The sequence below is a fragment of the Henckelia pumila genome, chromosome 3 (genome assembly GCF_033568475.1).
Source record: "Henckelia pumila isolate YLH828 chromosome 3, ASM3356847v2, whole genome shotgun sequence".
In the NCBI taxonomy this organism is placed as follows: domain Eukaryota; kingdom Viridiplantae; phylum Streptophyta; class Magnoliopsida; order Lamiales; family Gesneriaceae; genus Henckelia; species Henckelia pumila.
Window position 1 is genome coordinate 73,395,526 of NC_133122.1, and position 12,428 is coordinate 73,407,953.

General features: G+C 36.2%; 1 protein-coding gene across 3 annotated transcripts; it reads left to right on the forward strand.

The window, feature by feature from the left end:
- The first annotated feature begins 1,828 nt into the window (after nucleotides 1–1,828).
- On the forward strand, nucleotides 1,829–7,709 carry LOC140886767 (glycosyltransferase BC10-like). Of its 3 annotated transcripts, none has more exons than XM_073293577.1 (11): nucleotides 1,829–2,314; nucleotides 3,227–3,731; nucleotides 4,136–4,234; nucleotides 4,878–4,978; nucleotides 5,080–5,151; nucleotides 5,343–5,433; nucleotides 5,708–5,788; nucleotides 6,748–6,807; nucleotides 6,916–7,038; nucleotides 7,157–7,195; nucleotides 7,276–7,709. In XM_073293577.1, exons 2-11 carry the CDS (start codon nucleotides 3,336–3,338, stop codon nucleotides 7,414–7,416), a joined length of 1,203 nt encoding a protein of 400 aa, XP_073149678.1. In that variant the 5' UTR covers nucleotides 1,829–2,314; nucleotides 3,227–3,335; the 3' UTR covers nucleotides 7,417–7,709. The 3 variants fall into 3 exon arrangements, with proteins under 3 accessions (XP_073149678.1, XP_073149679.1, XP_073149680.1); XM_073293578.1 differs by having other exon boundaries at nucleotides 1,829–2,255; XM_073293579.1 differs by lacking the exon at nucleotides 1,829–2,314 and adding an exon at nucleotides 2,381–2,686.
- The last annotated feature ends 4,719 nt before the right edge of the window (nucleotides 7,710–12,428 follow it).

A 12,428-nucleotide genomic window follows, 5' to 3' on the forward strand; every position in this document is an offset into this window, starting at 1 on the left:
AGCAGTAAAAAACTGCATTTAAAAAAAAAACTACTAAACGTGGACTATCAATTTTTTTAGCAATTGTAAACACATCCTAAATAATATTGGGATAGGTCTCTTGTGGTTGTGACACGGCCTTACGGATATGTGTGTGTGTGCGTGCGCGCGTGTGAGACAAGTTGAGTCAATCCATGTATAAAGTAAAGTAAGACTTTGGACATAAAAGTAGTATTTCTTTTCATAGGCCGAGTCGAATAAGAGATACATATCACAAAGTTAACCAGTGAAACGATCCTACAATTATGTTTATGATAATTTTGTTAATTTCGTCACAATTCAATTTCGTGAAATAGAACTCTAACATGACCCAACTCATAAAAAAATATTATTTTTTATGTTAAAATATTATTTTTCAACGCAGATATGGATCGGACAAATCTTATCATGACAAATATAGATTCATGAAATCGTCTCACATCATACATCATCTAATATACGTATTAAGTTTTACTTCGGGGAATGATCTTAATGTATTTATACACCATTTATTGTATTTTATGACTTTTTTTTAAGCATTTAATGTAATTTTTTTATGACTTTTTGAAAAAAAACATCTTCTATCTTGGAAAAATGAAAATATATTCAACACAAATCAAACCAACCATGGTTATCATAATCAAATACTCCCTCCGTCCCGATTATATAGTCCTATTTTTTTCACATAAATTAAGAAAAATCATTGAGAAAACAAATTTTATACAAACTTTCTATTTTATCCTTATTTAATGTATTAAAAAATGATTGCACAATTTTTAAAGTGTAGTTAATATAGATATATTAGTAAATGAGTGTAAAAAATATTACTAAATATGATATATGACTATATATTTGGGGCAAACAAAAAAGAAAACGTGGACTATATAATTGGGACGGATGTAGTACTTGTCAGATGACGTTAAAAATTAAACATTACTGTCGATCGAGGTTAAAATCTACAAATATTGAACACCAAATTGTTGAAAACCTTGCAAAAATTGTGAGCATTAAAATGACTGAACGTATTATTTACAATTTTCCAGAACACTCAAAGCAACATACCATATTAGAGAATATCTCTTAAGTTCAAAATATTAATATAAAGTATGGTAAACTTCACTTAGATGATTGTTCATTGTTCACTTACTTTAAAAACATACTATCATAATAGTTATTATTTAAGTCTAAATTAATGTGAATAAGACAATTCAACAGTAACTAACGAGGTTCTTCAATGCTAAATACTGACAATCTAGTGTAATATTTCGTTACCAAAACATAAAAGTGAAGAGAAATATTAAACTTCAAATCAACCATTTTAACAAATCTCCCGTATTTATTTATGAATTTGAAATTTTTTTTGCACATATCTTAGCTACAGGAGCATTGAATATTTACATAATCATTTATCACGAACCCATCGGTCGGATCATGATGCTATGTTCTATTATTTATATCGTGTTTTTCCTCAATCATGATAAATTTTCGATATGATATATATATATATATTTGAAAAATAATAATAAAAATAAAAGTGAATATTTATATTTGGCCATGTGAAATGACAAAAGAAAAAGGTTAGATTTGTGGGAGGGAAAAAAATAGATAATACAATTAATTTTAATTGTTAAGGGAAGAAAAATAATAATACCACCATACAAAAGAAAATGACACCTAAAAAATATATAAATAGCAAGCCGGCTCAAATTTGTCATATGGAAGCAGCCAGCCGATTTATAATAACGTTTCCCGTTCAAACTTCATTCGTTCTTCCAATACAATTAAGTCTTTGAATTTTGAGCATTTATATTAAATAATAATAATAATATGCTTCCAACACACAAAAACACACACACACCGCTGAGCTTCGAATTCTCCATCTCCGGATTTTCGCAGCAGTAAATCCAATCTAAAAGTTTCGATCTGAACAGTAAAGTAGGGGGTGAACCCGTCTGTATCCCGCGCTTCTCTCGAGTTGTATACATTATATATACGATATTTATGTGTGATTATAAATTTGTTGGCACCCCGTTTACTATTCGCACTCGCCTCCTGATTGGTTCTTTTGTCCTAGATCTCACACACAACTTACTATAATAATTATTTCTACACGGCCGTATGTATATATTACAAAGATACAGATAATCTTGCCTCAAGCCTGTAAGTCTCCGGTCTCCTTCTCCTGCTCGTATCCAGGTGTTGCTCATTGATTTCATCGTGGGAGTGCATTCTTGGAGGTGGGCTCTGTGAATCGAAGTGGTTTTTGGGTGTTTGACTGTTTCGGGTTTGCTTTCTGGTGAGTGATTTTGGTCTGGTTCTTGGTGGGAATTTGAAAGAGTGAGTTTCAATGCTGATTGCGGGGATGCTATGTCCATTTGTTTATGTGTGTGTGTGTGTGTGTGGTGTTCTTCGGTTGTGAGAGTTAGCAGAAGCTAAAGATGGGGTGGGATGTTTTGCTCGATTCTGTGTTGTATGTGTGTTTAGATGCATGGACTGGAGTATTGATTTCGAGAGTTTTTGGATTTGTGGGTTTGATTCAGAATTTGGTTTGGTTTGACTTTTGGATTGCATTGTTTTCCTCGGATTGTTTGACTTACTTTGGCATTGAATCTTGGAGAGTCTTGTTATTTGAGGCGGCTGAGGAAATTGGATCCGGCATTGTTTCTGGGTACTATAGACTATTTGATTTAATTCTCCAGAGAGAGCTTTTTTTGAGCTTCAGACTTTAGGGGGATCCGTATAGAGGGCCGTTAGATTTTCCCATCCCTTCCACTCTTTTGCTGAATGAATCTTAGACATATTTTAAAATTTTGATCTAGTGTCTATTTAGATTCAATACTTTTTGTTGACGGATTGTTTTATGTTAAACTATGATCTATAAATACTTCAACTTTCTATGAAATCCATTTATTTGGTTTGTCCCGGAAAGGAAGACGGTTGGAGCTGGATTTTTTCTTGTTCGCCAGTCAAAAGAACCCATTTTTGGTGGTCAAATATCTATGCGATCTTGTTCATTTGAATCATGGATGTGTATTGTTTGTTTGGTAGGCTGTCAATCTATAGTTTCGGAACTTTGATCGAAAGGATGTCTTATCCTTCCATTGTCCATTGTCCATTGTCCATTGTCCATTTATTATTAATTTATTTATTTATTATTAATAAGATTTGTTTATAACAATAAACTAAAGCATATCTTTCTGCATTGCAGGTTCAAGTTTCCGTTTGATCCAAATTCCAATATTTCTTGTACGCTTTAGGATGAGAGATTAGAATTACTGGCTGCATTTTGGTATTTTTGGTGTCCTGGGATTCATCAGATGAAGTCAGCTAAGGCATGGCGTCTAGGCATGAAAGAAGTGCGATTATTAGCTGCACCTCGCCAGCGTGGTCAGTTGAAGAAGCCAACATGGATTCTTGTATTGGTTTCTCTAGTCAGCCTGTTCTTAGTTTGTGCCTATATTTATCCACCTCAAAATTCTGCACCTTGTTATTTATTCACGTCTAATGGCTGCAAGGCATTTCAAAAATGGCTCCCACCTGTACTTGTCAGAGAACCCTCCAGAGAACTCACCGATGATGAAATCGCGTCTCGTGTTGTAATTAGAGATATTCTTAATATTCCTCTCACTATTTCTGTGAATGCCAAAATAGCCTTCATGTTCCTGACTCCTGGAGCTTTACCTTTTGAGATGCTATGGGATAAATTTTTTCAGGTACTTGTTTTACTGTGATGCTGAAATATCAGTTTCGAACTCTCACAGGTTTTTTGAAATCATGACCCTAGTTAAGCTTTGTGCAAAGATGATGTCTCTTCAAAGGATTAGATGCATCAAATTTGCTCATTTGGCGCTTCTGTTTAGTGTTATCTGGTTTGACACGTTTGATAAAATCAAAATTGCTGCTGCTTATTCTTAACAAAAATTATATTCAATTGTTAGTTTCATCTATGGTATTCTATGTGAAATCATGCTGCATATTCAAATAATGGGAGAATGCCATTAATATAGGAAGACCATTCTCCTATTTATTTTATCAATGTTAAACGGTCTTGTTTGCATGGTTGAATAACATGACTATTTGCTAGTATACAGTTTTTCAAATTTCTCTTTATTGGCAGGGACATGAAAGTATGTTCTCCGTGTACGTGCATGCATCGAAGGATAAACCTGTGCACCTTAGCCGTTATTTTATCAATCGGGAAATTCGTAGTGACAAGGTTGGTATCCCATTCTGTGGTTCTTGGTGTCTGCATTCTAAGCTGCAAGGCTACATGCGATTCTGCTGTAAGAATTGAAAACTTGTAAAACAAATGAGTGAATATCTTTATAGATCCGCACATTCTTTCTATGTAAATCAAACTATAGTTTTTGGTGGGATTCTTGTTCCTGTTATGCTCTTAACTTGACCTAACTGTGTCTAAATTTAGAGTTGAATCAATTGTGAGGGATCATATGATAGTTTCACAGCTGAACTTTTATACTCCTTTCCATTTTATATCTTGTCGGGATCATCCTAAATGTTGAGTTCTAAGTAAATATCCAAGTTCATGTTCCTTGTCGATTTATCTTATTGTTGTTTAGTGCTCCCTTTTTTTCTGAGGTGGCCGATATGATTTTCTGTTAGAAACCAGTACAGTATTTCATTTTCTTCAAAAGCTGTATCAATTTTTTTTCACGTGCTAATTACAATTATTATTTCTTAAGGTACAATTTCTGAATATTCAAAACTACCAGTGTCTCAGTTACCAAGTCAAAATGTTACAATTGTAATAGGAAGCATAAATATGATGTGGTTTCGGCCCTTATGCTACTATTAGTAGACTTCAAATTTTCCATTTGATTAACGGTTGAAAGTTGCAGGTAGAGTGGGGGAAAATCTCCATGGTTGAGGCTGAAAGAAGGCTTTTAGCAAATGCACTCAAAGATCCAGATAATCAGTACTTTGTGTTACTTTCCGACAGGTTGCTATAGAATTGTGTCTTTGTTAGTTTATCTTCACAAAATTATTGCAACTTGTTTATGCGGTCATATACTGATTAAAAACTTTTTTCTTGGACTGCAGCTGCATACCCCTTCGTAATTTTGATTATGTGTACAACTATCTCATGTCTGCAAATATTAGCTTCATAGATTGGTGAGTCATCTTTCGTGATGTAGGTCATTAGCCCTGTGAGTAATTTCATAACAGAAGGGTCAAATATATGATCTATCTGATTATTTTTAAATAAAATTCATTTATTTACATGATTTTATTTTAAGAACTAGCATTGTGGTAGGTTACAGAACTCTTTGGTTTATATAAATATGGGAGACGTGTTTCTGCAGCTTTGAGGATCTTGGTGTACATGGAAGTGGGAGGTACATTGAATATATGTTACCTGAAGTCGAGAAGAAAGACTTTCGAAAGGGTTCACAGGTGTGGGTATAATCTTTTGGTTCGTTTGGTCATATATCACATTACAGATTTTCATGAGTTCCATACAATTTTAGTATCAATTCATGGGTGAAACAAGGAGCTAGAGAACTGTTGCTTATAAGGTGCAAATATGATAATTCTACGAGGTTTTTGTGGGGGAGTATGTCTCTGCGATTTAGTATCTATGAGTTGGTCTTATTATCCAAGCGTGAACTCATTGTGCTCAATATCTTTGATTTCTGTTATAATAATGCCTTAGTTTTAAATATTGCAGTGGTTCACAATGAAGCGACAGCATGCTATTGTAGTTATGGCTGATAGTCTCTACTATACAAAATTCAGGAATTATTGCAAGGTGATCATAGTTTTATTTTTTCATTGGCAATGTACGACTTTGTTGTTGTTGTTGTTATTATTATTATTTCATACTTTCTTATTTCAAGGGTGTGGACAAGTTGGTGATGGACTCAAACTCTTCTAAGGTTCAAACACACGGGTTTATCAGTTATTCCCACTTGAATGGGAAATGTGCCAAGTTTTGTGATGACTTGCTCTTTATTTTAGCAAAACGCTGAAACCTAATTATCCTTCTTGAAAAGTAGATTATTCAGCTCTAAATGCGGATTATCATCTGGAAAAAGAGATGGTGTGTAAAATGATATTATGGATTCAGGTCCCTGGTTTGACCGATTTCTTGAGCTCCTGGAAAATATAGAATCCAGCTTGAAAAGAGAGTGGGTTGGCCCGAAGTAAAATCTTCAAGCTTATGGTTAAACTTTTAGATGACAAAATAAGGAGAGCAACTAGCGAAGTTGTGATCAAAATGAACTTCTTATCAATTTATGACGGTCATCCAGTATAGAGAGTATTTGAACTACGCAAATAAAATTCCTGGGTTTAGATTGTGTTTGCCATCTTTGCTGAGTTGGTAGTCTTTCTTGGCTGCCAAAGAATGCACGCCTATGCAACTGAAGAGGCATGTTTTAATGTTTCTTCTGTAGTTTTTCTTTTGCCTTTGTTTATCATGATACCTCCCAAGTAAACAAGTGTTACTGCTAGGAATCTTTGTTCTATAAACGGTAGCAGATGTAAGTAAATCACATGGCTCCTTTGTTTTTTGAGGTTATTGAATTTTTCTTACTGTTCCTAAGAACCTGTTCAAGAAGATTGAATGTTAGATGAAGGATCAGATGATGAGCGTTTTATCTCTATTTGGTTGTCCAAATTTCAATTGCCAATTGCAACTCTATTATTTCGCGGGTGTTGTGCAATGACTTCATTTCTACAGCAATCTGTTTCCTTTTCGTTGAACAGCCAGACATGGAGGGACGCAACTGCTACTCTGATGAACACTATTTGCCCACTTTTTTCTACGTGAGCCTTGTAACACCTTCTGTTCTCAAGTTTCTAAGATGTTTTCCTCTCTTTTCTTCCTGATTTTTGATATCTTTGTTTTCGTGTATCCTTTCCACGGCTTTTCAGATGCTAGACCCGGCTGGAATCGCCAATTGGTCAGTAACATATGTTGATTGGTCTGAAAGGAAGTGGCATCCGAGATCTTACCAGGCACAAGATATAACCTTAGAGCTGATGATAAATCTTACGGTACGACTATTGAGTTTTAACATCATACATACATTCATGACCTTCGTTAGTATGTTCCGGAGTTTCTCATTATTGAGTAATCGAAAATCTGAAACTTCCTTCCATGTACTATTTACAGTCTATTGTGGAAAGTGCCCATATTACAAGCGAAGAACCGGTGAGGATCTTTTACTGTACACTTAGTTAGACTTCTGATTATCACAGCATTCTGATAAAAGTTCATCTTCTGACCTGTAGAGTGAAACGAAATTGACCCCCTGCTTGCGGAATGGTACCCTGCAGCCATGTTATTTATTCGGGCGGAAATTTTTACCCGAAACTCTTGATGATTTAATACAACTTTTCCCAAACTATACATCTAGTGGACTCGTGTCATGACTGATCACTATTTATTCTTTGGTTGTATTCGATCCCCCACCTTCATCCCATTTCTTGTGTAGCTTCTGCTGTTGTTAAGCGACTCCGCGTCGCCTGGTGTTAGACGTAAAATCTTACCAAAACGGGTTATTTTTGAGTTCAAAGGAAACTGGCGGAGACTGAAGGTCAAGAAATGGTTCAATATTGTATTCATTGAGATGTACACTATTTATTGTTGACTAGTGGCCCCTCGTGTAAGAATATTGATATAAATTCAAAGTTGGGATATTGAAATGCATATTTTTTTTGTGTTTGTTTGTGGTTTCAACATCCATAGAAATTGCATCGCCTCAGTAGATTTCTTGGATTCCACATGGAAGTTAAATTATAATTAACTTCAGTAATTTCATCCGTTAATTTTGAAAATCCAAGATATCCAGAAGTATTTTACCTAACGATGATCGACAAAACAATTAACCACGAAATAACTACAGATTCTTAAAATGCACAACATAATAACACATCTCTGTTATAATATGAAAGAATGTGTAAAGTAGCCATGAATGAGAAAAAATTTAAGACTTGCAACACATTACAGATATATCTAAATCATAAGTATGTAATAGGGTAGAATGTTCCCCTATTATTAGCCTGTAATCTGGTAGCTGATATATCTAAATCATAACATAAACAAAAAGATCTAATCAAATCTTTCTATTATTTGCAATTAGTCTATCAGCAATTTGTTGTTCTGTGGTGATAGAAGACATGCATATTATTCAATCATCCAATTTATCCATGATGAAGTGTCCGTCAACCTTAACGTGCTTGGGTCCTACTCCTACCATGTTGGACTGAGTTATTTCCGGTGCTTACGGCGGACTTATTATCATAGTATGACGTCATTGGAGCATTGGACTACAACTTCAGCTCTTCGAGCACTCTTTTTATCCACAATATTTCACAAACTCCATTCATCATAGTAACAAACATAGCCGTTGTACTACTACATGCGACAACTTTCTATTTTTTTTTTAACCAAGTAACAAGATTCCCCCATACAAAGGCACAATAGCTTGTTGTTGATCTTCTGCCTAATGTAGACCTTGCCAAGTCTGCATCAGTGAACTCTTACATACCTCGTTAATCACCTTTTCTGAACAATCATCCCTTGCTTGGAGAACTCTTCGAATATCTCAAAATTTTATACCCCGCTTCCATATGCTCCTCATAAGGGGCATGTATAAACTGAGTTCCAAACTCGTCTACAGAGTGAGTTGTCAAAATGCTGATTACAAGTGGATTGCATGCTCGAATCAGTTCGTTCGGCCCAGATCAGACCGTCTGAATGCAGATCTATATATATGTCGAGATTTCTCACAATTTAGTATGTGTTTAAGGTGTTGACCTGATACAATGTATATATCTTAGTGTTTTAGTCGTCTTCTCGAGGGTCAAGCGATAGAAAGGTATTACGGGGCTTATATCAGAGCTGTGCTTGGGTTAGAGCCTTCGACGTCAGCAGACTGACGACAGACGGAGTTATAAATATACTCTTAGTAACTATTGAGAGTAGCTATTAGCCTAGTTAAGACTTTTAGATAAGCTATAGTGATATGATATTATCTTGACTTGTTGACTTGGATTGTAGACAGTTGTACAGCTAAACCAGTAGTTGAAGTACATAAATAAAGACTAAGATAGCCAACCGATTATGCATGTCTATGTGTTGCATTATTATCTATTTTTGTTAATGATTTGTATGCGATATTTGCATACCATGTTGAGTTTGTTATAGTTTCGAGATAGCCTGTGGTCCCTAGGGTCGCTCAGCCCTAGTGTTTTTCTTATACGATCGGATACCGTGAGACACCAACTGGATCAACAGGGAAGCGTGTGTGGTTTACTTAGGATGGTGATAGTCCAAGATCAAGTTCAGTATGTGTGGGACCCACTGGATCTTCGGAGCAGCGTATGAATACTGGAAGAGCCTTTGATTCTGAGCATGATATTCCAGCTCTTGATCCTAGTGTACGAGAGCATTTAAATTTGATGTTGCATGCATCATATAGACATGTATACTCACACTTTTGCACTGAGTGTTAGCCCTAACTTGTTATCATGGACACCCCATTTGATGTGGCAGGTTTGCAGGTGGACTAGGAGCAAGACCAGTGGTTGGTCGGTGACCAGGGCTTGGTAGAAGGGGTCAGTGGATTCTAGATTAAGTTTTTTTTTTGTATTTATTTGATTCAATTGTGTTGTATAATTAATTACCTTGGGTTATTCCGGTTGTATTTTGTCGGGTTAGTAGTTGGTTTAATTTTCCGTAGTTTACTCTGATTTTGGTTTATATGTTAAGTTAATTACATGCTTAAATCTTGTTAGTAGGCGATTCAGGATGAGTTTCTATAATTTGTTTGCAGATTTGAAGGCCTACAAATTTAAACTTCAGACCAAGGAGGGTGATCAATCAACCACCCAAGTGACAAAAATTTTTCAACAGTTAAATTGTAACCTTCGAGAACACCCTAGAAATCTGTAGAGCATTTGATTAATGATGCAATGCCATTATTCGTAGAAAAGTTTGGGAAGTATTTGAGAAAAAAATAATCAAGGAAGATCTTATCGAAGATCCTATTAGAAGGACTCAACAGATGATTCAAATGCTTGTTTCAACTGTATAAAGATAGACACTTCACTGCTAATTGTACAAAGCCCAAGAAGTATGATAAAAATTCTACTAAGAAAGGAAAGAAATCCCATGACCAAAGAAGGAAATCCAAAGAAGAGGGAAAAAAGAAGCATTACAAGAAAAGACGTGATGTGTTGATTGCTGAAGATAGAAAATTCAAGTGATGATGAGAGGTGAAGTGTTTGATGGCAAATGATGCAGAACTGGAATCTACCAATGAACAGGTATTTGATTTCAGTTCAAGTGAATTTACATGAGATGAATTGATCAAATCATTACAATAAATGGTCAACGAGTACCAAAGTTTTTTTTTTTCATTTGAGAAATTCAAAGCTAAGCAAAATGACATGCTAGACAACAAAACTGAAGCTTAATGGGTTTTAGGGTCGGTTGTATTTTGTCGGTTGATTTGTTATAAGGGTTAATTCTTGTCTTTTTAATTCGTATTCATAATTTAAGATTTATTTCCATGCTATTATTGTTAAGTAGGTAATCCGGGAGCAGGTCACTACATCATGGAATGCATGAGTCTGATTTAACGACCGTGGATTCCCTCCTAAATTATCACTATCATAGAAAATTTCATTGTCATTGGAATCCCATCTCACAAGCCACGACACACCATTAAATTCTTGCATCACACTATTAATATTCATTGAGATGTAAGAGATCTCAAGATAGGTATCTGTTACTCATGTTCGGGTTGCCATAGAATCCGGTAAATCTCCACTGTTTTCTAATATTCTTGACCAGGACGTCAATGTGACCCGAAAAATATGAATGAAGTAGATGTCAAGAGGATCTTTCCATAGGAGAATCAAACCACCACTTCTACCAATGCAGTTTATGTAAGGGCCCGACCTGGATCACTTACTAATTAACTTATTAAGCATGCAATTAAAAAAAATCCTAAAACTATAATCCAACAGCGAAAAGAAACGAGTTTACAACTCCAAACGACAATATACAATCGGTGACTAAAAACCCAAAATATAAATGGTGTTATACAACCAAATCGTAAATCAATAATAACACCCACTGAAACATATCTTGCAACCAGAAAACACAACACGACAACCACTGATCCGCTCTCAAACCCTGCCTCGAACCACTAGCCTCGCCCAACTCGAGTCATGTCTCATTGATTGGGATGTCCAAGAAAACACAATAACAAAGATGTGAGTGAACTACGCTCAGAACGTAAGCACGATTATACAAACTTAATATGATGCAAGCAAATGACGGGTACTGGTCAGATCTCAAGTTTTGCTCAGTCTAGGTGCCAATGAGTGTACAATATCATCTGGGATCAACTCCATTGGGTACATCCACACACTCGCCGAGGATCATCGTAGTGTCAGTCTCCGTCATCACGACATCTCGCAGTGTTCAACAATATGACAAGGGTGTAGATGTAGTGACCCGTACCCAATATAAGGTTCTTAAGGGATTAATCTAAATTGGGTTAAATTATGGTTTAGGATTTTTCCTGAGTTCGGACGGTCCGAAGTCAGGGATCAGAGGGTCAAAACTAGGGAGGCTTCGGAAGCTGTGATCAGAGGATCGGAAGCTCCGAAGGAGTTTGGACGGTCCGAATCGGATCGGAGGCTCCGAACTCTAGCATCCAGCTGTTCGAAATATTAAGTCATTGGTGACGTCACTGATGGGACTTCAGACACTCCAAATGTGATATCGGAGGCTCCGAAGTAGTGTCGGCAGACGTTCTTTGAAAGCTAGACACGTGTATGGCTAGGAGAGTTTGGACGGAGGGATCACATGCTCCGATATCCATCTATATAAGGGGGTGCCAAGCTCATTCTTGAGTGCACCAAGTCCCTTTCTCCTCTCTTCTTATTCTATCTAGTTTTATGACTTTCTAGGCGTCCTATTGATGAGCCGCAAGTGGCTAGGAGCTACGGGGCTAGCAAGGGAGCTATGACTAAGTTTTGAGGCAACCGTCAATAGCGGGCTGACGACGGATGCATATATAGCTTTGAATTCCTAAAAATATTTAGGAGTATGGAATAGCTTAGTTAAGGCTTTTAGAGCTTAATTAGTGATGCATGTGTGTTTTCATTGTAGCCGCATTAGTATGGACTTGTAGGCGTGAGATCTAGATCGGTGTGCTAGAATTTGGCCTGCAGTGTTAGAGGTACGTAAGTACTGACCGAGATAGCCGACATGATATATATACTTATATGTTGCATGAGTATGTGCTATGTGTTTTACCATGTTTGACGGCTTTAGCACATGCATATTTTTACACTGGACTGCATCTGAAAAACTTTTGCACCATCACTTGTGCCTGTGACATACAGGAGCCTATTGTGCTCTGTAG